Source organism: Silurus aristotelis (assembly GCF_946808225.1).
Source record: "Silurus aristotelis genome assembly, chromosome: 7".
Lineage (NCBI taxonomy): Eukaryota > Metazoa > Chordata > Actinopteri > Siluriformes > Siluridae > Silurus > Silurus aristotelis.
Genome location: NC_139580.1, coordinates 29,884,594 through 29,911,607, shown reverse-complemented (window position 1 = coordinate 29,911,607; position 27,014 = coordinate 29,884,594). Strand labels below are relative to the sequence as shown.

At 37.2% G+C, this 27,014-nt stretch overlaps 1 protein-coding gene across 1 annotated transcript in view; it reads right to left on the bottom strand.

The window, feature by feature from the left end:
• The window catches only part of LOC310729348 (von Willebrand factor A domain-containing protein 5A-like), a 31,182-nt gene extending 7,202 nt beyond the window's left edge, over positions 1 to 23,980 (bottom strand). Inside the window, exons 1-17 of the mRNA XM_083547455.1 lie at positions 23,793 to 23,980; positions 23,512 to 23,581; positions 20,853 to 21,055; positions 20,235 to 20,457; positions 19,812 to 19,978; positions 16,446 to 16,560; positions 16,002 to 16,177; positions 15,805 to 15,893; positions 15,248 to 15,392; positions 14,582 to 14,661; positions 13,882 to 13,996; positions 13,450 to 13,599; positions 11,729 to 11,838; positions 10,291 to 10,508; positions 9,955 to 9,991; positions 5,670 to 5,710; positions 4,552 to 4,587 (exon numbers count right to left, since the gene is read on the bottom strand). Of these exons, the coding sequence (XP_083403581.1) occupies positions 4,552 to 4,587; positions 5,670 to 5,710; positions 9,955 to 9,991; positions 10,291 to 10,508; positions 11,729 to 11,838; positions 13,450 to 13,599; positions 13,882 to 13,996; positions 14,582 to 14,661; positions 15,248 to 15,392; positions 15,805 to 15,893; positions 16,002 to 16,177; positions 16,446 to 16,560; positions 19,812 to 19,978; positions 20,235 to 20,457; positions 20,853 to 21,055; positions 23,512 to 23,548 (1,942 nt within the window). The 5' untranslated portion in view covers positions 23,549 to 23,581; positions 23,793 to 23,980. The remainder of the gene's footprint in view (positions 1 to 4,551; positions 4,588 to 5,669; positions 5,711 to 9,954; positions 9,992 to 10,290; positions 10,509 to 11,728; positions 11,839 to 13,449; positions 13,600 to 13,881; positions 13,997 to 14,581; positions 14,662 to 15,247; positions 15,393 to 15,804; positions 15,894 to 16,001; positions 16,178 to 16,445; positions 16,561 to 19,811; positions 19,979 to 20,234; positions 20,458 to 20,852; positions 21,056 to 23,511; positions 23,582 to 23,792) is intronic.
• Between the last annotated feature and the right edge of the window lie 3,034 nt (positions 23,981 to 27,014).

Sequence of the window (27,014 nt, the reverse complement as noted above, 5' to 3'; positions counted from 1 at the left end):
ATATATATATATATATATATATATATATATATATATATATATATATATATATATATATATATATATATATATACAGTGAGGAAAAAACGTATTTGAACACCCTGCTATTTTGCAAGTTCTCCCACTTAGAAATCATGGAGGGGTCTGAAATTGTCATTGTAGGTGCATGTCCACTGTGAGAGACATAATCTAAAAAAAAAAAAATCCAGAAATCACAATATATGATTTTTAAACTATTTATTTGTATGATACAGCTGCAAATAAGTATTTGAACACCTGTCTATCAGCTAGAATTCTGACCCTCAAAGACCTGTTAGTCTGCCTTTAAAATGTCCACCTCCACTACATTTATTATCCTAAATTAGATGCACCTGTTTGAGGTCTTTAGCTGCATAAAGACACCTGTCCACCCCATACAATCAGTAAGAATCCAACTACTAACATGGCCAAGACCAAAGAGCTGTCCAAAGACACTAGAGACAAAATTGTACACCTCCACAAGGCTGGAAAGGGCTACAGGGAAATTGCCAAGCAGCTTGGTGAAAAAAGGTCCACTGTTGGAGCAATCATTAGAAAATGGAAGAAGCTAAACATGACTGTCAATTTCCCTCAGACTGGGGCTCCATGCAAGATCTCACCACGTGGGGTCTCAATGATCCTAAGGAAGGTGAGAAATCAGCCCAGAACTACACGGGAGGAGCTGGTCAATGATCTGACAAGAGCTGCGACCACCGTTTTCAAGGTTACTGTTGGTAATACACTAAGACGTCATGGTTTGAAATCATGCATGGCACGGAAGGTTCCCCTGCTTGAACCAGCACATGTCCAGGCATGTCTTATGTTTGAGAATGACCATTTGGATGATCCAGAGGAGTCATGGGAGAAAGTCATGTGGTCAGATGAGACCAAAATAGAACTTTTGTGTCATAATTCCACTAAACATGTTTGGAGGAAGAAGAATGATGAATACCATCCCAAGAACACCATCCCTACTGTGAAGCATGGGGGTGGTAGCATCATGCTTTGGGGGTGTTTTTCTGCACATGGGACAGGGCGACTGCACTGTATTAAGGAGAGGATGACCGGGGCCATGTATTGCAAGATTTTGGGGAACAACCTCCTTTCATCAGTTAGAGCATTGAAGATGGGTTGAGTCTGGGTCCTCCAACATGATAATGACCCGAAGCACACAGCCAGGATAACCAAGGAGTGGCTCTGTAAGAAGCATATCAAGGTTCTGGCATGGCCTAGCCAGTCTCCAGACCTAAACCCAATAGAGAATCTTTGGAGGGAGCTCAAACTCCGTGTTTCTCAGCGACAGGCCAGAAACCTGACTGATCTAGAGAAGATCTGTGTGGAGGAGTGGGCCAAAATCCCTCCTGCAGTGTGTGCAAACCTGGTGAAAAACTACAGGAAACGTTTGACCTCTGTAATTGCAAACAAAGGCTACTGTACCAAATATTAACATTGACTTTCTCAGGTGTTCAAATACTTATTTGCAGCTGTATCATACAAATAAATAGTTTAAAAATCATATATTGTGATTTCTGGATTTTTTTTTTAGATTATGTCTCTCACAGTGGACATGCACCTACGATGACAATTTCAGACCCCTCCATGATTTCTAAGTGGGAGAACTTGCAAAATAGCAGGGTGTTCAAATACTTATTTTCCTCACTGTATATATATATATATATATATATATATATATATATATATATATATATATATATATATATATATATATATATATATACCATAATTTATATACCTCATTTTACACAGAATTTTACAAATATTTGTATTTTTTAACATATATAAGCCACTGCTGTCTATAAGCCTGTCCACACTGTCTATTAGTGTCTACACTAATGTACTTTACACAGGCTTTAACGAAAGACATAGCCTGGCACTGCATTTTTTCCGGTATTACTGCGTGTGTTCAAGACTGAGGATTATGTCCTTATTATTTTCTGATGCTGATTTCTAAGTTTTTTTGACTGACCATTAACGCTGTTGCCAAGAAAAATGAAAAAGCACGAGTTTTGGAAACCTGTCTGTGTTTATATGATTTCTGTTGTAACTGGAGTTGGCGAGCGCTCCCTTCACCCAGACTCAACACGCTACAACGGCTTGTATCTAAACAGTAGCCGACCAAGAAAGTCATTGTTCACTGTCTTCCTCCTTCCTTTCACAACTATTTCTCTCGGAAGTTTATCTTTTGGCATCGTCCGGCCTTTAAAAAAAAAACGTTTTTTTCTCCTGATGCCGTGCAGCTCAGAACACAGGTGAGGTGCGTTTTTTCGTTTCTGTTCGGAAATTTCATTGGTCAAATGTTATGGGGTTCAGTTTTTTGGCTTGAAGTTTGTGAGACCGGGAAAAACCCAGAAAAAAAAAATAAATTAGCCGCTTCCTTGTTTAAGCCGCAGGGTTCAAAACGTAGGAAAAAAGTAGCGGCTTATAGTCCGAAAAATACGGTATGTATGTATGTATGTATGTATGTATGTGTGTATGTATATATATATATATATATATATATATATATATATATATATATATATATATATATATATATATATGTATGTATATATATATATATATATATATATATATATATATATATGTATGTATATATATATATATATATATATATATATATATATATATATATATATATATATATATATATATATATATACACACACACACACACACACACACACACACACACACGTATATATACATGTGAACAATTCTGAAATAATGTCATCTTTACTGCTCAACAGTTGAGGGAGTTTTTGTCCTGTCTATACCATGCTACCAGAACACCTTTTTCACAAAATAACTAAGGCATTTAAAAAAAAAAAAATTAATTTCCAGAAAACACACTGATCATAATTAGAGAACACTTTCAGATACCTCCCAGTTATTGGTGTTAATTTGGAACCTGGTGCTAATTACTTTGATTATCTGTCAACACCTATTTAACTGGCAGCCTAACTTCCAGTTTCACTGACTCTGCAAGATGGTGGGCCGTTCTAAAGTGACTGAAAGCCTCCGGCAGCAGGTTGTCCAGATGAAGGCCAAAGGAGTGACCCTATCAGCCATAGCAAGACAAGTTGGTCGTTCCAAATCTGTGATTTCAAGAATATTGAATCTTTACAACATCACTGACTCATTCAAGTCCGCCAAGAAGGCTGTCGTCCACGGAAGACAAATACAAGAGAGGACAGGATACTGCAAAGGATCTCAATGGGCAATCGTTTCCACACTGCAGCTGGAATTGCTCACCAGTTCAGTGCTGAACAGGGTAAGGATCTGTCTCGTCATACAGTGTCTCAACGTTTAAGAGCCTCTTCACTGCTTTGTAAAAAGCATTGTGAAAAGCGCCATAGAAATAAACTTGAATTTGAAAATTATTTTCCACGATGTATCTACTTTAGATTAAAATAATATTTATAACATTTATTTACTTGCATAAACTACTGAGACAAAAAGTCTATATGAATCTAAAACAAAAGGAAACCGAACACAGTATTGGTTAAATAACAGATATAATGTAATATGTTAAATTCTTAATCTAATCTATCTAAATGTGTTGAGCAATTTTCTGTAAGAGCCACTTTGCTAATTGTTGCTGTTAGTAAAACGATATATTTGTATTATTGTATGTGCTCTTTCTTAAACATTGATGTTTTTACAGTGACAGCTCACACAGTGACTTGAATCCTGAACTTTTCACAAGACTTGGGAGAGACAAGACAGTATTGTTTTCCATATAACTCAAAGAGAAAATCGAGAATTATTCTTTTGAAAACAGAACTTAAATTGCAATAACCTAAGTACTAACAGAAACTCTTGTTTAACTCAGAATATTATGCAACTCTAAATGTTAAAGAAGGCTATGCTCAATAATATATTCACTTTGAGGCATGCTGTTACATATTTGATTTATTTTACAATATTATGTTTTTTACACTGGGCCACATCAAACCATCTCATCATATATTATTTTTCTATAACAGCACAGGAATCTTTTATTCCTTATTTAATTTGAAAATTACCTCACTTTAGTCAGAAATCAACAGCTAATTAGATAAACTTGATTAAACATTTACATTTAATGTTCGTGATTAAACACTGTACACTCCCTCATCCCCCACCAGAAAAATACAAAATCTAAATTCCTCCTCGTTAATATTGTGCTCTTAATGTATGTGCACCACTGTCTCATCATGCATTTTACTAAACATTTGTGGATTGCAATTATAACAATAGATAAGAGTAGCTAGTAAAGATTAGGAAAAAGAAAATTACATAATTACTAAATAGAAAAACAGTGTACATCAGTTTAAAATCATACATACGGTTAAAGTAAGTTAAAATTATGTCTGATGGCTTCTCAATCTGACTATGCACCATATTCTATTATACTCTCTTGGTTTTATTGTCTAAATAAAATAAATACCTGCAAACATATTGCATGAATTAAAGAAATATGCAATTACTCTCATGTTCAACAAGTTTTTAGTCTAATGGTTAGCAACTTACCACACAATAAAGAGTCCACTGGTGCAGCCATACACCCTGTACAGAAGGAAACAAAAAGAGTTTATTCATGTGACACTAAGATACTAAGGTGTAAATGCAGAAACGTGCATATAATAATCTAATTCATCACATCGGCTGCCTCCAGTCCTGTTGTTTTTATTATTATAATTATTATTATTGCTTGATTAAGGTAGAAGAGCCTCTTCTGTGAACCTTCTCAAAGACTCCTAAACATTTTCAAATGCTACAACCATATATTTCACTATTTGTCTGTATTTCAAACATAATTACAGACAGATACTCTCTTCAACTTCACTAATCTATTGTTACATTTCATTCCTCTATTTTTTTTTTAATTCTTTTGATTGCATTTAAAATTCATATTTAAGCTAGAGACACTTTAATTGGCTAATAAAAATTTGAAAGGTACTCACTTCAAATTTCACAGCTCATGCTATTTTGGTTTCAGACTGATAACACTGATGACCCCTCACTTTAAATTCATTCCTCCATTTTCCCAATTACTCCCTTTTTTTGTTTTATTACACCCATTAGTTGTTAGGGCCCTCCTCAGAAGCATGCACCTATGGAAAGTGTTAAAAGTTCCAGGTTTCTGGATGTGCACTTGACAGAGCATCTCTCCTAGTATTTCAGAACCACCTGTTTAGCAAAGAAGACCCAGCAGCACCTTTACTTTCTACAGAAGATGAAGAGACCCATCTGGCATCAGTCAGTTAATGGAATGTATACATATATGTCTTTTGCTGTTGTTCTACATGAAGAGGAAGTTTCTTTTCTGGCCACCATCACATGTGACTGGAATACCTAGTTGTCCTAGGATTAATAATGTAAAAAGCACTCACAGAGCCCCTAGCCTTTACAGAAAATAAGAAAAGTACCACTTACTCATTCTTAATGGTTTAACTGCCTTTGGGTATAAAAAAAAGATTCCAGTCACTAATTCGGCAGACTCTGCTGGATTCTTTTTGCGCATAAATAAAATACTGTTCCCCTCTGCCACTTGTCCCCTCAGTGAACTCAGAAATGGACAAATCTTTATCACCTTGACCTGCACGTTAGCTACAAATTATGAGAGGAGAAGAAAAGTGAAAGATGACCTTTACTACCACCACTGCCCACTTTGACTGGGACCAAGTTTTAGCTGATAAACTGCCACACAAAATGAGATTTCTGCCAGACATACTCAGATACATACAGAAACATAGTTGTTAAGAAGAAGAAAGAATAGAATGAGTGGAGGCACAATTTAACAGCCTGGTTGGACAATCAATAATACAAATACTTACGTTTTAAAGCCATTGGTGCAGCCATAGTCTCTGTCAGGTAAACAAAAACAGATTTTTTTTTTTTGCTTTATAATAACTAGCAATTTTATTTAAATAGCAGTTATATAAAGAAGCTCAAATATTTAACTGATATAGAAAACAGTTAATAAATATTTTCAAAATGTATTATTATGTTTTTAATTTACAAATTATATTAAATCTAGGGGGAGTGGTGGCTCCAGCGATTAAGGCACTGGGTTGCCGATTGGAAGGTCTGGGGTTCAAGCCCCGGTATCGCCAAGCTGCCACTCTTGGGCCCTTGAGCAAGGCCCTTAACCCTCTATGCTCCGGGGGTCCCTTACGAGGGAAATATCAAGGTCCGTGACGTCGGAGTGACGTGGGGCCCCTTCCCGTGTGCTCACCACCTGCAGGAGGGACCGTAAGGGACGGTGCTGTGAGGATTGGGCAGCAGTCGAAGGCGGGGGCCTGCTTAGACTGCTGCCCCCGCGACCCGGATTACGGATAAGCGGGAGAAAATGAATGAATGGATGTATTTACAAATTAAATTCTTTTTTCTAAAAGAAACAAATACTTTAAAATGTACTCTTTACATTGTTACAGATTAAAACAGCTGCATCCTTTCAGTGTTTTAATAATAAGCATTACTGCTTGACTATTGTAAAAGAGTCTTTTCTAGGAACAATTTCACAGACTCCTACTCACCGTGCTACAAACTTATCTTTTACTATTTATCATCTTTCAAACGCAATTACATACAAATGTTCTCTTTAAGGTCCACAGCTCTTATCAATTATATTGATTCAATTCATTTATCTCTTTTTTCAATTCTTTTGTTTGCATTTAAGCTAGAGACACTTCAATTGGCTCCTAAAAATTTGAAAGGTACTGACTTCAAATTTCACAGCTCATGCTATTTTGGTTTCAGACCTTTTTTTTTTTTTTTTACTACACCCATTAGTTGTTAGGGCCCTCCTCAGAAGCATGCACCTATTGAAAGTGTTAAAAGTTCCAGGTTTCTGGATGTGCACTTGACGAAGCATCTCTCCTAGTATTTCAGCACCTTTGCTTTCTGAAGAGACCCAACTGATGAAGATGAAGAGACCCAACTGGCATCAGTCAGTTAATGGAATGTATACATATATGTCTTTTGCTGTTGATCTACATGAAGAGGAAGTTTCTTTTCTGGCCACCATCACAGGTGACTGGAATACCTAGTTATCCTAGGATTAATAACGTAAAAAGCACTCACAGAGCCCCTAGCCTTTATAGGAAATAAGAAAAGTACCACTTACTCATTCTTAATGTCTCGACTGCCTTTGGGTATTAAAAAAAGATTCCAACCACTAATTCAGCAGACTCCGCTGGATTCTTTTGCGCATAAATAAAATACTGTTCCCCTCTGCCACTTGTCCCCTCAGTGAACTCAGAAATGGACAAATCTTTATCACCTTGACCTGCACATTGGCTACAATTTATGAGAGAAGAGGATAAGTGGGAGATGACCTTTACTACCACCACTGCCCACTTTGGCTGGGACCATTTCAGCTGATAAACTGCCACCCAAAATGAGATGTCTGCCAGACATACTGTCATATGCCTAAAGGTTCCTCCGGAAGCCCCTTCGGAAGCGACGTCGCATCTCAGAATCTCTTAACCAGCGCCGTCGTGCTTCAAAGTCTCTCCGAAGGGAACGCCACACTTTAAAGTCCTTTTGAGGGCGACGTCACGTTCCCAAGTCTCAGAAAGCACATTCGCACTTCACAGTACCTCCCAAGGCGACGCCCTGCTTCAAACCCCCTCCAAAGACACCGTCACGCTTCAAAGTCCCTCTGTAAGCAACATCCACTGAGGGCGCCGTCGCGCCTCAGACAGCCACAGAGGGCGCCATCGTGCCTCGGACACTCATGGAAGGCGCTGTCACGCCCCAGAGTCCCGCCAAAGGCGCCGTCGCACCCCAGAGTCTGCTCCAAACCTCTGCAGAGGGCGTCACTCAGACTCTGTTCTTTGCCGAGGCCGTCGCTCAGCCTCTGATTTCCACAGAGGGTGTCGCTCAGCCTCTGATGTTTGCCGAGAGGTTCGAGGGCATCTCTCAGCCGCTCCCGGCGCAAATCGCAGACACCTGTCCCTCGTTACCTTTCCCTTTTAAAAGGTCCCGGTCTACTTGGTTGCTACAGTGATCTACCGGACCCCTGACTGCCAGCATTCCCCGCTGGATTATACTCGCTATCCGGATTATACTCGCTATCTGGATGATACCCGCTTTACGGATTATACCCGCTATACGGATTATACCCTCAATCAGGATTCTACTCGCATTATGGTTAGTACTCCTCCTGGACTCGTTTGTCTACTGAACGTTAAATAAAAGTATGATAAAATTACACCCGCTATGCGTGGTCACTGCCGTAACACATACTCAGATACATACAGAAACATAGTTGTTAAAGAGAAGAAAGAATAGAAAGAGTTGAGGCACAATTCAACCACCTGGTTGGACAATCAATTATACAAATACTTACGTCTTAAAACCCCTGTTGAAGCCATACGCCCTGTCAGGTAAACAAAAACAGATTTAATTTTACTTTATAATAACTAACAATTTTTCAAATAGCAGTTATATAAAGAAGCTCAAATATTGAACTGATATAAAAAACAATTAAGAAATATTTTTAATATATATATATATATATATATATATATATATATATATATATATATATATATATATATATTCTTTTTCATTTACAATTTAGATTCTTATTTCTAAAAGAAAAAATACTTAAAAATGAACTGTTTACATTGTTACAGATTAAATCAGCTGCATCCTTCAGTGTTTTAATAATAAGCATTACTGCTTGACTATTGTAAAAGAGTCTCTTCTAAGAACAATTTTACAGACTCCTACTCACCATGCTACAAACTTATCTTTCACTATTTATCATCTTTTAAACACAATTATATACAAATGTTCCCTTTAAGGTCCACAGCTCTTATCAATTATATTGTTTCAATTTATTTATCTCTTTTTTCCCAATTCTTTTCCATTCTTCAACAGAAAAATTTTATATACATTGTATATAATGTGTATATACAGCAAAAGATTATTCAAGCTTAAGCCTCCAAACATTTTTAGTTATATCATGCTTGCATTCATTTAATAGTACTTTTTTTTATATTTCTGTGCATTTTTTTTTTTTTATGTTAAAGCTACTGAGGTGTACTGCTTCTTGGCTGAGAATACCTGTTTCACATATACTTTAAGTATAGTAGGAACACTAGGAACAATTAACAAGCACTCTACCACTGGCCATTTATCTCTCATTCCTGAAATATCCTACTAATCATATTCTACAAGCTGTCTAGCAACCCCTTAGCAACAACTCAGTAATTGCCTTGTAAACATCTGTACACCATAGTAGCCTATATCACCGCCTAGCAACGCCTTAGCAACCTTTACGAGCCTAATTGTTCAAAACAAACAAGTGGAACAGCATAGCGACTATGTGGTAACATCTTAACAACCACCTGGAACATCATATCAGCGTTATAGTATTTTAACACTTCTCTCAAACAGTAACCATGAGATATTATGAACATGTAAAATTTTACCCTTTTGATATGCATACCTGTTGTACCATTTTCAATTCTAAATTTCAACTAGAATCAGAATGCAATTATTTTCAAATCTTAAACACATTTTATGACTAGAACATAGAAAACATATCAAGTGTTTAAAATGAGGAAATGTATTGTAATATTTTAAGAAAAAACATGTAATGTTGAATTTGATGGCCACAACACATCGCAAAAACATTGGGACAGGGCCATGTTTACCAGAATGTAGCATAACTTCTTTTAACAGTCCCATTTATGTCTGCTACAGGGTTCTAGCTGCTGCCTAATAGTTCAAAGATCCAAAGCTGATTTTTACGCTTGTCCCTTGTCCACACAGAGATTTCCCTAGATTTGTATATGCAGTTTAATGCAAATAACACAAGAATGTAATATTTACTTTTCCAGCCTTTTGTTGCCTCATCCCAAGTTTTTTGAGACATGATGTGGTCATTAATTAAGAAGAACTCTTGTGTTCGCTTACTTACAGGAAGATTTCATTGAACATGCCATCATGAGCACTAAACACATTCAAAAACACAGGATGTTAGTTTCTCAATTTAGTGATATATATAATATGTTTATCCACATTAGAATTACAGGATCAGTATATTTTGTTTATCCTTCCCGGGGGCTCACCACCTGCAGGAGGGACCGTAAGGGACGGTGCTGTGAGGATTGGGCAGCAGTCAAAGGCGGGGGCCTGCTTAGACTGCTGCCCCCGCGACCCGAATTACGGATGAGCGGGAGAAAATGAATGAATAAATGAATGAATGAATGAATGAATGAATATATTTGTTTAGAAAAAAAGAATACTGACTTGGGGTAGGAATTCTTCTCTTGACCACTGGTTGCTTCATAGCTTGTCCACTACCCTTATGGATAGCTATAAAGGCCGTGTGTGAGCTGCTCACTCCAGACTGCTTACTCAGTTCCACCACTCTGGTCTTTAGAGCCTCTTTATCAGCTCCTTCATCTTGAGCATCCCTTTCCAGAGAGCGGATCAGAGAGCGGGCGCCCAGCCTGTGGATCGCCAGCCTGCACACACACACACACACACACACACACACACACACACACACACCCACACACACGCACACACAAACCTGAATGAGTATAAAACAACTAAACACAATATTTTCACTGCTCTTGTCATCTTGTAATTAGATTTATAGTATATTCTTGACATGTATCTTCAACAACATATTTTATTTAATCTCAAAAAATCTACATGCCTTAACTACATTACACTAATTTCATTAAAAAAATTACAGAATGATTCAAATCTTCCAGAAACTGATCAGATTATGTTACTATAAGATGCAGTAGCTTTGACAAAAATTTAATACTGTAAGCTGATATATGTAACTGTAACAGCCAGCAACTAAAGCCACCCAGCCAGCATTTATTCTATAATTATTTCAGAACTGTCTTAATCAAACCGAAAAAAAAACTACCGTAATTTCCGGACTATAAAGCGCACCCATATATAAGCCACACGTACTGAATTTTACAAATATTTTTATTTTTAACATAAATAAGCTGCACCAGTCTATAAGCTGTCTACACTAATGTACTTTACACAGGCCTTAACAAAAGACACGTTACACACGGTGTAACGGGTGAAATATGTTGGAGCATAGCAGTATTTTGGGAATAGCCTGGCACTGCATTTTACTGGTATTACTGCGTGTGTTCAAGACGAGGAATATGTCCTTATTTTCTGATGCTGATTTATTAGTTTCTTTGACTAACCCATAACGTGGTTGCCAAGAAAAATAAAAAAGCACGAGTTTTGGAAACCTGTCTGTGTTTATATGATTTCTGTTGTAACTGGAGTTGGCGAGCGCTCCCTTCACCCAGACTCAACACGCTACAACGGCTTGTATGTAAACAGTAGCCGACCAAGAAAGTCATTGTTCAATGTCTTCCTCCTTCCTTTCACAACTATTTCTCTCGGAAGTTTATCTTTTGGCATCGTCCTGCCTTTAAAAAAAAAAAAGCTTTTTCTCCCGATGCCGTGCAGCTCAGAACACAGGTGAAGTGCGTTTTTTCGTTTCCGTTCGGAAATTTCATTGGTCTAATTTTATGGGGTTCAGTTTTTGGCTTGAAGTTTGTGAAACCGGGAAAAACCCAGGAAAAATTCATAAATTAGCCGCTTCGTTGTTTAAGCCGCAGGGTTCAAAACGTAGGGAAAAAGTAGCGGCTTATAGTCCGAAAAATACGGTAGTTTATTCAGAAGATTTTGGAGTATTTACCTGCTGTTCTCAGCAGGCATCAAGGAGAAGTCAACAGTGTTTGAGACCTCTTGACCTCCTAGGTGGTACTGTATTGTTATTTTTCCCTTTGCATCTGGCTTCTGACAATCCTAGGGACAATGAAACTCATGAGTAGATCCAGTGATTTTATCACTGTTTAAGCTTAAAAAAATCATGGACTGATAGATATAAAAATTAAGAGAAACATGCAGATTTTTTTCCTCACAATGCAATCAGAAAAAAAAAAGTTTTTTGGTGAAAAAAAAAAAGCAGATGTTCTCGGTGCGGGGTCTGTGAGCCGAAACCAGGGGGTCTGCAATATAATTAACTTCACGAAATTATAAGAAATGCAGGTAGTCTCTGACTTATGATGGAGATTGCAACTTGAAAATATGTATGTTGAGACATGGTCTGGCCGACCCAGTGGATTTAAGGAATGGTGATCAGTATGGGTTTGTATACTGTTAGACAGAGCACTTAATACTACTGTACAGTATATATGTCTGTGGCAGGGGGCGTGTGGATGAGCTCCGAACGAAATGAGCGGTAAGAAGCACACCTGTGAGACTAATCAGTGCCCTGTTTCAGCGTCTGGCGACACCGATAAAAAGGAGAAACGAAAGCTAAAATTCACTTTGAAACACCAAAAACACAGAAAAATACACGCTCTAACACCGAGACAACTGAACTCTGTCGACCGCTGGTGAGCGTAAGGCACCTCACAAAGTGGGAGATGTGTACATCCTGCCAGCGTCCCAACAAATAGTACCACATATACAGTGCTACTTTGCCTTGTGCACGAATAGGGATGGGTACCGAGAACCGGTATATTTTTGGACCGATATGTAATTGGGTCGAGATCAGACTACTGGCAAGCTTCAGGACAAACAATACAGTTAACGATACTTGTGGGTTTTTTTGTTTTGTTTTTTATCTCTGTATACTTCAGTGTTAATGCTGAAAAAGAATCTGCTGCTTGCATTTTCTATCCCTCTCTTTCTTAATTGTTTGAAGGACCTTTTTGTGTAATAAATGTGTTTGTGCCTTTCTCTGTTTGCTTAAAGGAATTTGTATTAAAGTTCAGCAGTAATAAAATAACTTGAAATTATCTTTTTACATCATGACTTTTTGCACCAAATTATAGAGAGTAGTATCAATAACAGAACTGGTATTATTAAGTGTAAAACTGTTTACACTTAATAAAAAAAAAGTTTTCTCGTGTTGCTACGGTAATCGTAAGATGAAAATTTTATATTATTAATTCACAGTAGAATTTACTCTTAAAGTAATAACAATAATAACGATAAATTATTAAAAGTAATCACACAATATATTATAAAATATATGTATACAATTATATTTAATAAATCTATTAAATATTTGTATTTTATTTTATATTGTTTTAATTTTAAAAGTAAACCTTTGTTGTCCAACACTGTTTGCTAAAACACAAAAGGAATTATTATATTTTTATTTGATTCCATTTTAAAAGATTCCATTGTTGATGTTTTATATCTTCACTTGATTCCACCATTTGTGATAATAAATTTATATTAAATCATAAATCCTGAAATATAAAAAAACAAGTCTGAACTATTTATGGTAAAATTGTTTCAATACAAAATAGTTTCAATCGCATCTAAGAGTGTATGGGGTCCTTGGAAATGTTTCTTCCTTTTAAGTTCCCCAAAATATAAAAACCCTCGTGATAAAGCCCTCACCTCTGCTTTCAGTTGAGCATAAATCAGTGCTCTTTGGCCATGGAAAAGTGAAGTAATTGCAGAGCTCAGACGGGTGCAAGACACACCTTTCCAATCCTCAGTGATATCAATCACTGCTGGTTGTAAAGCATAGCGGAGAGACTGCATTACCTAGGGAATTGAAAATTGGAATTGGAAAGACAATGAACATTTATTAAAAAGGAATAATATTTCCCAGTAAATGCGTCGCCTATTTGTCAAATACAAATTGACAGATATAAGACATGCATATGTTATAAATGTATGTTAAAAATAAGCCATCAAAAACCTTTTAATAAATTGTGTTTACTAGTGAGAAGTGGTTAGGACTGTTAAATTTTTTAACACAATTAGGTTAACGTATAAATTCAGATTTAATTTCTTTGTTGCTGTTCGAGAAAAACCTCGACTTACTTTGGCCTGCATTCGCTCAGTTCCTGTGATGAACTGGGCGTGTCCACAGCTGTTCTCAGCTAATCCTCTAATGAGGGCAGAACTTGCACCTTCACCGATCCCAAATGAGAAGCATCTGTTTAAACAAAAGAATATAAATCCCTTATGATCCTTCGGATATACAATTTTAAGAACTCAACATTTATTTAAATGCATCTAGTGCTTATTGTTTCTGCCACACAAGAACATGTGTAATTGTTACTCCAAAAAATATAATTATTATATGCTTATGTGCAACAAAAAAAAATAGAAATGTGAAACAGATACTCACACACAAACACACATACAAGTAAGACAATAAATCATACCAGGTGTTGGCAACAGTCATAACAGATGTTAAAATATATACTTAATATATACATGATTTCCTTTTTACATTACTGTGTAATAAAACATTTATCAAGAGCTTCTAATCAGACTGTAGAAACAAACACTGCTGCGGTATTATGTGTTCTTCTATTGTAGGTATCTGGTACAGGTTATGGAACTGTTGTTTAAACCAGGGTGCAACTTCTGAAAACATCATTCTAAAATTCTTCAATATTTGCACCACTCAGTTTGCTAAACTGTATTAGAAATCATTTAAATTAATGAAATATCTATAATATTAGTTACTAAATTATTTACATCATGAATGTTTAAAGCTTTTAAGAGCACATGCCTGTGGAAATCAGCATTGCTCCTCACACACTGAAGAACATCTTTGGTGTTTCCTACTTCACCATCTGTGAATATGAACAGCTAAAAATGAGAGTGAGAGAGAGAGAGAGAGAGAGAGAGAGAGAGAGTGTGTGTGTGTGTGTGAGAGAGAGAGAGAGAGAGAGAGAGAGAGAGTGAGTGGGTGAGAGAGAGAGTGTGAGAGAAAGAGAGAGTGAGAGAGAGAGAGAGAGAGAGAGAGAGAGAGAGAGTGAGAGAGAGAGAGAGAGAGAGAGAGTGAGAGAGAGAGAGAGTGAGTGAGTGAGTGAGAGAGAGAGAGAGAGAGAGAGAGGGGGGGGGGGGGGGGGGGGGAAATTAAGCATCCAGGAAAATAATACTAAAGATGCAACAGTGTTTTGAAATAATCCCAATCCAAATAATTAGTACGGTTTAGTTGTCCCAATGCTGAAACACTACAACAGCACTTCTGACAATTAATTAAGAACTCTTTATTTTTAGAAGTGAAATCTTTGAGATTTCTTCATGTGACACATGGCAAACCTATTGGATTTTAAATAATTAAAATTTGTCACATTCACAATCAGGCACAGAACAGTACAAGAGACAAATGCAAACAGGTAAATATATAAATGAAACTTGTCGCTACAAGCTTGAATAAAAGGAAAATTACCTGTCGTGGGTGGTTGGGAATACAAGGTTGTTTGTATATGTGTTCCAGAGGTTGCAGAATCTCTGTACCCCCCATGTCTGCTCCCATCTCCTTTACCTTCCTCACAGCCTGCTCCATAGTGTCCTGACTGTATTGTACACTTTTCCTAAATTCGTAGAATCACACAGACAATACAACAATTCTGTGATTTATTGCATCTTACCAGATCTGTTCACTCTCACTCACACACTTTCAGTAAGCTATCCCTAATTTACTGGGCATGAGGTGGGAACACATACTGGATGAAAAAAACTCTTAGTCAATTCCCCTTCTGCCATGTGTTTGGGAGGTGAAAGGAAACCAGAGAACCCAGAGAAACTCCACAAGGACATATACATGCACAAAAGTACCAGAAAGACTATAATTCAAGCTCAAAATCCAGACCTGTACGAAAGTAATATTACTAATTACTAATTGCTACCATTCGTATCATTTCATCGCCTCTATTCTCGTGTCTGATTTATGAGCTGAGTGACAGAAATACAAAACATTCACTGCTACATATGAGGGTAACTCACGGAAAGAAGGATTCATAGTGAGAGCCAAAGCCATAAATATTGAAGTAACAGCCCATAGGGAGACTCTTCAGCAGCAGGAGCAGAGTGTCCTAAACACATCATCAATAAAACAAAATAAAATTAATTTTATATTACAAATAGTGTTGTTATTAAAAATTTTAAAGAAGTGTTACAGAATAGTTAAGTGTGAGTCTTACCCTGGCGCACGCAATGCGTTCTTGTGCACCTGGTCCATTGTGCATGCTGCAGCTCATACTGCCAGATCTGTCCATAACAAACACAAACTCACCACACGATGACACAGAGGACATCACTGACTCAGGAAACTCAGGATAGAAACTGACCATTACCACAGGGTCTCCCATGAGAGTCCCTAAAATCAAATATAAATAATAGGAAGTGTAAGAAAAATTTAGGTAAAACATTTCCATTCTGGTAAATTTCTGCTTCTGAATCAATATTACATAAATAAAATTAGCATTAGCAACCGAAATCATGTTTATTTAATAGTAGAATTTGCTTGAACACTGGATATTCCAAAAAATTAGTTTTATTCATATAGTTTTGAATAATTTTAATTTTGCTATTTTATTTGGAATTCTAAAGTAGCCTTTTAATTTATTTAACAGATAAAGTTGTACCTGGCTCTGCTGTAGGAGCTCCAGCCTCCACTATAGCAGTGAGCTGATGAGGATTCTGATAATACAGATTCAGGTCAACATCTTGGTCAAACTTATGACCTGCACAAAGGCTTACCTACACACAAAACACACACTGTTTAAAAAAATAATAAAAATGTATATATAATATATATGTGTACACACACACACACACACACACACACACACACACACACACACACACACACACACGCATCCAAATGTAGAGTTCTCAAATAAATATAAATATATATATAGCAGATATGAAAAAATACATTAAATTAAGAATGCTTTTAAAAATAGAGGTGTTAGTGTTTGATTTTTTAAATAAACAAATTAGTAAGTAAATGAACAAAAGAGAGAAATCCAAATTAAATTAATATTCAGTGTGACTGCCCTTTGCCTGCAAACAACATCAGTTCTTTTAGGTGACTTGCACACAGATTTTGAAGGAACTTATTCTGCTGCAGGATAAATTTTAGACCAATCAGATGCCTCCCTGCTTGTACTGCATGATGAATACCTATCTTCCTGTATCTTCCTGTATCTTTCTGTATCTTCCTATCTTCCTAATGTTTAGCATTGAGGAGACAATTAATCCTGACCAAATCTCCATTTGCATAAATGCAGCCAAAAACTTGCACTTTTTACCACACCATGCTTCACTGTTGCCTGCAAACACTCATTATTGTACTGCTTTCCAGCCCCTCAGCAAACAACGTGCCTCCTCATCAGTCCAGAGTACCGGACCTCAACTGATGTCGAATGAAAGTACACATGATGTGTCTTTCATCCGCTGCATTAAGTGTCCTTGGCTGACTACTGCATCTACGGTCCTCAACAGTGCCCATTTCTTTATTCATTTTTGAAATAGCTTGAAGAGCACATCCCTAGTCCCCCCTTAAATCCCCAGTCTGCTTTGAAATGTGTGCTTGAGAGAAACCTTGCTGATGCAGCATAGCTACATGTCTTCCACAATCTCAGCAAACAAACATTGATTTTAGATAGCTATTCTATTCACTCACTTTGCATTTGCTAAACAGTTAAAAATAAACAAGTGAAACAAAGGTAGTCCTCAAATTATGATGGCTCAATCTTTCGATAACTACAGCGATACACAAAATAAAAAATAGGAAAATTTTTGTGCGGAAGGCAAACGTAACAAAGTATAAGCGAGACAATATGTTGGTATGCAGTGTCACCACTTACCATCCACCGCTCGAAAAAATACAAACAATGTAAATACTCTGTATTGCTAAATTATGTATTTGCTAAATTCTTAACAAATAATAGAACAGTTTTAAAGCATAATAGATCTAGTCATGTGTAACAGTTAGCAAGACATTCTCTCTCTGGAATGCGACTTGTTTTTCCCCTCCTTTTCTTTCGCAATCTCTTTCGTGGTGAAAGAATTCTATTATTACTTTATCACCTGACAGCACTTGTTTTAAATGCATTTAGCTTATCTAAATGTTTCTCCTACCCACAGAACTGTTCCGCACTCACTGTGTGTTAGTAACCCAAGAGATCAGTAGAAATACTCAAACAATCCATGCAGGTGTTAGTCAAAACGTTCACACATTTTCCTTTCCTATACATATACACATAAATACATGCATATGTATGATCTAGAATAAATTTGTGTGTAAATACAGACTCTTCTCATATTAGCATCAGGCATACAGTGGGGCTAAAAAAGTTATTAGTCAGCCACCAATTGTGCAAGTTCTCCCACTTAAAAAGATGAGAGAGGCCTGTAATTTTTTATCATCGCTACACTTCAACTATGAGAGACAAAATGAGAAAAAAAATCTAGAAAATCACATTGTCTGATTTTTAAAGAATTTATTTAGCAAATTATGGTGGAAAATAAGTATTTGGTCACCTACAAAAAATGCAAGATTTCTGGCTCTCACAGACCTGTAACTTCTTCTTTAAGAGACTCCTCTGTCCTCCACTTGTTACCTGTATTAATGGCACCTGTTTGAACTTGTTATCAGTATAAAAGACACCTGTCCACAACCTCAAACAGTTAGACTCCAATCTCCACTATGGCCAAAACCAAAGAGCTGTCAAAGGAAAAGGACACCAGAAACAAAATTGTAGACCTGCACCAGGCTGGGAAGACTGAATCTGCAATAGGTAAGCAGCTTGGTGTAAAGAAATCAACTGTGGGATCAATTATTAGAAAATAGAAGACATACAAGACCACTGATAATCTCCCTCGATCTGGGGCTCCACGCAAGATCTCACCTCGTGGGGTCAAAATGATCACAAGAACGGTGAGCAAAAATCCCAGAACCACACGAGGGGACCTAGTGAATGACCTGCAGAGAGCTGGGACCAAAGTAACAAAGGCTACCATCAGTAATACACTAAGCTGAAAGGGACTCAAATCCTGCAGTGCCAGACGTGTCCCCCTGCATAAGCCAGTGCATGTCCGGGCCCTTCTGAAATTTGCTAAAGAGCATTAGTATGAATTAGAAGAGGATTGGGAGAATGTCATATGGTCAGATAAAACCAAAATAAAACTTTTTGGTAAAAACTCAACGTGTTTGGAGGGCAAAGAATGCTGAGTTGCATCCAAAGAACACCATACCTACTGTGACGCATGGGGGTGGAAACATCATGCTTTGGGGAAGACGACTGATCCGTGTAAAGGAAAGAATGAATGGGGCCATGTTTCGTGAGATTTTGTGTGAAAACCTCCTTCCATCAGCAAGGGCATTGAAGATGAAACGTGGCTGGGTCTTTCAGCATGACAATGATCCCAAACACACCGCCCGGGCAACGAAGGCTTTGTAAGAAGCATTTCAAGGTCCTGGAGTGGCCTAGCCAGTCTCCAGATCTCAACCCCACAGAAAATCTTTGGAGGGAGTTGAAAATCCGTGTTGCTCAGCGACAGCCCCAAAACATCACTGCTCTAGAGGAGATCTGCATGGAGAAATGGGCCAAACTAACAGCAACAATGTGTAAAAACCTTGTGGAGACTTACAGAAAACATTTGATCTCTGTCATTGTGAAACAAAAGTTATATAACAAAGTATTTAGATGAACTTTTGTTACTGACCAGATACTTATTGTCCACCATAATTTGCAAGTAAAATGTGATTTTGGGGATTTTTATTTTCTTATTTTGTCTCTCATAGTTGAAGTGTACCTATGATGAAAATTACAGGCCTCTCTCATCTTTTTAAGTGGGAGAACTTGGTGGGAGAAATCGGTGGCTGACTAAATACCTGAGCTGTTTAAACAAGAACTAGTTGTAATGGCCAGATAACTGTGTTGAACCATGAGAGCACCCTAAAAGCTTGCCAAAAAGTCTCTCTCTCACAAACACACACATACCTTTGCATTTGTGTGATCTGTGTTGAGGAACATCAGGGGCTCTAGAGAACATTTAGACTCCACTTTAGTGATGGGGTTTGGAGAGCTCACATGTGCAGTAAAAGAGAGAGAATAGGGAATAGCAGTAGAACTTGATGTTATCTCTGAAACTATACCACCACCGGTACCTGAAAATAAAAAAAGAAATTAAGATTCATTTTCTGGATGTATTAACCATTTACTTCGTCACCAGGATTCCTTATATCTGTGCATGTGAAAATTAAGAGAGTCAGAAATGTTTTCATTATGTAGCTGACAGTAAAATGTGTGCTGATAGATTTGTATGTGTATGTGTATGTTTGTGTGTGTGTGTGTGTGTGTGTGTGTGTGTGTGTGTGTGTGTGTGTGTGTGTGTGTGTGTGTGTGTGTGTATGTATAAAATACCAGCTGGTGTATAGCGGGGGTTAAGCACTGCAGGTAGGCAGAATTGCAGTGAATGATCAGCCTGAACACTCAGCTCAATGATATAAATGAAGGTGACAGCAGCACTCTGACCCGGGGGCAGAGAGCCCACACTCAGCTTAAACACATCCACAGACTCCTCACTCTCCTCCAGCAAAAAGGCTTCTTCACCTGAACTCAGTGCATCATCGTACTGCTCCCGTGCCTGACACAGACACAAAATACATGCCTTCACAAGACATTCTCTACTGTGTGATGAAACTGAAACTATAAAGCATGGCATGCCACCTACTTTATCTTTTTTCACTTGCGCTTTATGGCTGTCTAGACTACACTAAGGTGCAGGTAAGATCATTGATTTATCACCTTCAGGAAAGCTTAGGGTCAGTTATAATAACTTTACTATGCTGATATTTGCATAATCACAGAATTATCTATACAGTACTTATCAAAAATGACCAAACATATTGAGCAATGGTGCTCACAAAAAAAACACACATATATACCACTATGTTGTGAGTGGTGTACTGTGATTAAACAATAAACCAGTCAGGTTATTTGGCATAAGATGTCAAAATTATATATATTTTTTTTACTCACCTCTTGTTTCTCCTGCACCTCAGCCACTATCTCCTTGTCTGCTATCTTTGCACTGAATTGGCAGAGAGCAGCACCTGAAGGCATGGGGAAAACAAACACAGCCTCCAGGGGACTCTTTTCCTCGTTTACATACTGCAAGGTGGAGGTGACCATCCCTACATGCCCATGAACCTGCAGATCCACCTCAATGTGCTTCAGTGGAACTGACACAAAAACATACAAAGGAGTTACAGTTTCTATCATAGTTGAAGATTGGACAGTATTTTCCATAGCACGAGTGGGAACACAAATTTGAATGATAATAAAGACATTAACTCAAAAAGAGAACAGAACAGTAATCATTTATAGAATAAATCAGTGGATCTGTTTGGAGAAGGAACAATCTGCCTTCAGTCAAGCTGTAATGAGAAAAACCCAGTGTATTATGCAGATCATCAAATGATAACCAGAATTCGCAAAATGTTGAAATTGTTTTATTTAACACTGTTTTTCCATAAGTAAACTGGGTTATATATGTGGTTAGCATTCAGTCTTTAAATGGCAACTTTTTTCATGGGTATTTTAAATGTTTGCTCATTATTTCTTGTTTTAAAATGCTATAAACATAAATGACTAGTTTTTGAACTATATAAAGCAGAAACTCAATATTTGACACTCTGAAGGGTTTTCAGAGATTACCACACACATTTATATTCATTTGCACTTGTGTCTTTTACATATAGCCAGACTTTAAAACTACAGTATTATCTACAACAGATCTTTTGAAGCCAGCGATCTCCAAAGATGGCAGCATCTTCAGCCTCTAGGTAGCATTTATAAATTATAATTTATTTAAATAATCAATAAATAATTATAAATTTTGACTACTGTTTGCTGCTATACTAAAACATGTGAGTTAAACAAAAAATGTGAATAAAATGATTTTCTGTGATTTTTTTTTTTAATCAGTCAACATGAAAGGCATAGTGGTTACTTTCACCCTGCAACAATTATGCAATTTTCATGGTCACTGTATAGTAAAGATGCACCGAATATTCGGCCACCGAAAAGACTTTGATCGCCGAAAAAACACGGCCGAAACAGTTTGTTGTGATGACGCAAACAGAAACCGCTGCCTGCACGTGCATGTCTAAAACAACATGTCTGCGGTGTACATTATTATTTAATGTACACATGAGTGCATTTAAGTTAAACATTTAAGTTTGAATTTTAATTTATTTTATCCTCTGCATTGGTGCAATGTGCTATAAACAAATATTTTCATAATTTGTAATTGATTTATTCTTTAAAACTTTAATATTTAATTTATGCAATTGAAATGCCTTGATTTTAGTAAGTTTAGTACACAATCATAGCCATAAATGCAATGGTAATAATAATTGGCATAATTTCTTTCGGTGTTTTGGTTTTCGGCCTTGCTTTCCTCTTTTTCGGTTTTCGGTTTCGGCCAAGAATTTTCATTTCAGTGCATCCCTACTGAATAGTCATTTACTTCCTTCACTGCCACTGCAGTTTTGATGCTGTTTTTGATAAAACTGAAGGTCAGCATCTTCACTGATTTGAATACTGAATTCAGATTCTGAGTAATGGAGTACTTGAAGCAAGAGAATGCACAATAAATATGAAAAATATGACAAAGAAGACCCAGGGCAGATAAGCAAGCAGTGTCACACGCATATGGGACAACATTCCTTTACCAAAACTTCAGCAACTGGTCTCCTCAATACCCAGATGTACATGAACTGTTAAAAGTAGAAAGGATGCTACACCGTGTTAAACGTGGCCCTGTACTAACTTTTTTTTTTTTTTATGTGATGCAGCCATCATCACAATTACCTTAAAGTTCTTTACAATTTCCTCAGTTTAAATATTTATGTTTTCTGTGTTCTATTATGCTTAAAATATTGGTTAATGAGAATGTCAAATCACTGCATTCTGTTTTTATTTCCAATTCATGTAACTAAAGTAAAATACTTGATTATTGTCCATGCTCTGACTTCAAGGTCTTTACTGGTTCCCTTGAAGATTTTAAGCACACAATGGAAATATGCTGCATCATGCTGTTCTCACACACATGCACTGAGTGGTAATAAATACAGCAGGGATTATATCTACAGTAATCAATCATTTTACTCTAGGTTGAAATGATGTGAAATCCTGCAGCCACAGCAGTCTGTTGAAGATAAGATTGGAAACCCCATGATGGACAGTATTGTTTCTCTGGACTGCAGCTGTTCCTGGAAGCGCACGTTGGGTGTTTACAGTGCGCATGTCCCGCCACGCCTGCTTTCTGCGCATGCGTGTGAGTGCGATTTCCAAAGTGAATATTAACGCGCAAAGATTTCAGTGGAGGAAACTTCCGTGATACAAACATTTAAGTAGCGGAAGATATCGAAATTTACCAATACGCAAGGAGTACAGTTTCCGTGTGTATCATTAATACATTAATCCTTTCTGTTGAATAACATTCGCGAAGTCATTAAAGTGTTTCCGGGATCCACCTTGTGATTCAGGATCGGATAAATAACTGCGAGTCAGGGTCACGTGTTTAAAGTGATGAGGAATCAATCTATCAATTACTCTATCTATCTATCACTCTATCTATCTATGGTACAGCACAAAAACAAGAGAAGACCACACGCAACACTCAAAGTCCTACCTGGCTCATTCTTGATTGTCAGCAAGCCACAGTTCATTTTCTTCTTCTTTTTTCAATTTTAACACAAAACCTGAGGATTAACACAAACAATGATCTCAGTTTGTTCAGGAATTCAGTTCAATTAAACACGGAGTCTCTCTCTCTCTCTCTCTCTCTCTCTCTCTCTCTCTCTCTCTCTCTCTCTCTCTCTCACACACACACACACACACACACACACGCATAAAACACGGATAAACGTGAACACAAAACCGAAAGTAACATTGTATGGAAAAACCCCGTACTGTCGAAAGCCAGTAGCCGCCTGCAGTAAGGACGTTTATATTAAAGCTGTAGGACTGTCCGTCACAGTGCTGTCCGTCTCTCACTCGCGCCTCGTCATCAAACTCGAGTTTGTTGTTTTTAGACTTCGACGCTGTCGTTCAGGATAATTCAGTTGTAGGGATGCTTCCCCTTCAGTGCGCATGCGCGAAATCATGACGCATTAGCAAATGTGGGAGAATGAGATCTCTGCAGAACAACAAACAGCGATTTTCTTTAACGTTGTGATTAATTTGTGTTAGTTTAGCGTGCTACCCGGGTGGGTATAAAAAGCTCTACCACTTACAATTTTTTCCTGTCGGCAAATGCTAATATTAATGAAATTGTTTACCCAAATCTAACCATGACTATTTAGCTTGTCAGACTAGAAAACACTACATAAATAAATAAATACATAAATAAAATAATAAGTTAATAAATAGTTGTAAATGTTAATAAATAGTTTTCTAGTTCAAATGTTAAGTGATTATATACAGTGGAATGCATGGACTTCTTGTCTATTCAGAACATTGCTGTTCAGCAGAGAGGAGCTTTAAGCACAGAGCTACCATCCAGATACTAATTTATTCACATGTCCCTTCTGCACATCTCACATATATAAACCCAGACAGTATCATCAAATAGTGGCCCATATAGCTGGGCATAAACTAAGAGCAGTTGAATATGGAGGTGAGTGTGTATGCATATCTTATAAATGTGTAAGAAATTTGTAATCATTTTTAAAACGTCTTCTAACATAGCTGTTCTCACTTTTTACTACTTATTTTATATACAGCTGTAGGCTTGGCTGTGGTCAAAAGCCCAAGCATTTTCACTGCGGTCAGTGTCCACAGTTATACATTATTAAAGGTGCCATAAAAAGGCCATACCCACCCTGTACACATTTTTACTGCACATCTACAATCACCATCTTATTCACCACGAGAATCTCCTTAGCTGACACCAGTACCTCATCCACCATTAGAATCTCCTTAGCTGACACCAGCACCTCATCCACCATGAGAATCTCCTTAGCTGACACCAGCACCTCATCCACCATGAGAATCTCCTTAGCTGACACCAGCACCTCATCCACCATGAGACGAGAATCTCCTCAGCTAAAACCAGCACCTCATCCACCACAAGAATCTCCTTAGCTGAAACCTGCACCTCATTTACCATGAGAATCTCCTTAGCTAAAACCAGCAACTCAGCGGAATCAGCAGCTCCTCTAGTGATTAAAAGAAAGCAAATCACTGTGGAGTGAGTCTGAATTCTAAAAACAACAAAAAAATACATTGAACTTCCGCTCAATGTATTTTTTCACATTTTTTGAATTTTCACCTTATCCCGTAACTTCAACTTGTCATTTACCAGCACAGTGTGTAGCTAAAAAGAATAGGATATATGTTGTAGCAAAATAATTTCGTGGGTCCTGTATTCTTCTTCATTTTGGCAAGAAAATTTGGGGCTTATCACATAAGGTAATGTGCAAAAAGGATATCTGCAATACTTGTGTAATTGCTGTAATTACTCAAAGAAGTGACCTTTTGGTTACATCAGGTGTATTGCACCAAATAAAGAGTTATCATAGGACCTGTTGTCTGAAATTATGGAGCAAAAATGATGTGACAACAAAAGGAAAAACCAATGGCAAGATCAGACTAAATGTAAATGTGCTGCATTTACTAACCTTGTTACTATTGGAGACCCCAAATGCAAGTATTTTATATCGGTAAGTTCCAGTAGACTGGGCATATTTTTGTTTAATTGCAATTCCAAGACAAACATTTGTCACTGCCCTAGTATCAATGGGTATAGATTATGTCTCCATAAGAGCATAGCAAAATGGTGTCTCTTTCAAAAGAAGCAGCAGCTCTTCACACCTATGCCAGAAGCAGCAGCAGAGATTGAACAGAAGAACATGAGGACCTGTTTGGCCTACAGTGGGAATATCCTCCAACTCCAAGAGTGATAGCCTGAATTAGATGGTACAGTATATATTCCATAATAAAAAGCTTCCTGACACATCAGATGTTTTTATGTAAAGAAGGAAGTAATATTCCTTAAGATCTTATTCCTGAGGAGTTCTGCTCTCACTGCCCTAAACTTGTTCCTTTCAGTGCTCTTGTGGGGATGCTCACTGGTGAAGTGACAAGTAGGCATTGCTGGTTTGTCAATTTTGTAGATATTTCTAAACTGTCGGTTTATGTAATTTTTGCATTAGACTCCAGTATTGGACAGTGTTAAAATGTTTAATAATTTTTACTATTACTATATGTTTATTTACTTCATCAGGAATATGCAAATACTAAAGAAATGCAGTACAGTACTTGTGGTATGTTTTACCAATACCAGGACTGGATGCATAAGCTTCACAATTTCAATAATGCTTGGTTTCAATGCTGCTATGAAATGTAAAATACATTAGACTCAAGATTGATTCTTCTTCAAGATCTTAATTTATATTCGTTCTTATGGCTGTTCTTACTCAGGATCATGTGCCAGTTGGAGGAGTGCATTTTATATGGACTACACGTTACCTCCCCAAAGGGGTCGGATTTTCTTCATGCGTAAAATTTGGTAAAATACGGTAAAATATGGTAAAATTTACATTTTGAGGCACTAACTCATCATGATTACGCCTTTTCATGTTTGAAATGTGGACATCATACTTCAGTTGTTGTAATGGACTTGTATATAAAGAGAAATAGCAGAGCATAGCAGGTAAAGAACGGAAATGGCAAAAGTACACACACGTTTCACTTTAGTAGAAGTATAGATACTCATGTTTTAAAAGACACTGGTAGAAGTTGTAGTTTTGACTTCACTTTTTCACACAAGTAATAATAAAGTAGTTTGGGCTTTGCAATGTACTTAAGTAAAAAGATTGAGATGAAGAGATGGAAAGAAAAAGAAGAAGAATATAAACTAATTTAAAATGTTGTTACCTAATGTATCCAAGCTGAACATCTACTATATAGAACACAAGCAGAGAAAAGATGATGATCGGGTGATCAGGAATGTCTCTGTACTCAGTTTACATCACTAACACCCTCTGTCCCATTCACATTAGCCATATTGTGTTGTAGCCTTCTGCCGTGCTCGTTGTTAGCTTCGTAGGCTCTGTGGTGTGTGAAAGCCAGGAAATGACAAGAAATAGGTTGATGGGCTGAAAAAGGTGCTCAAAGAGAAGAAAAAATATT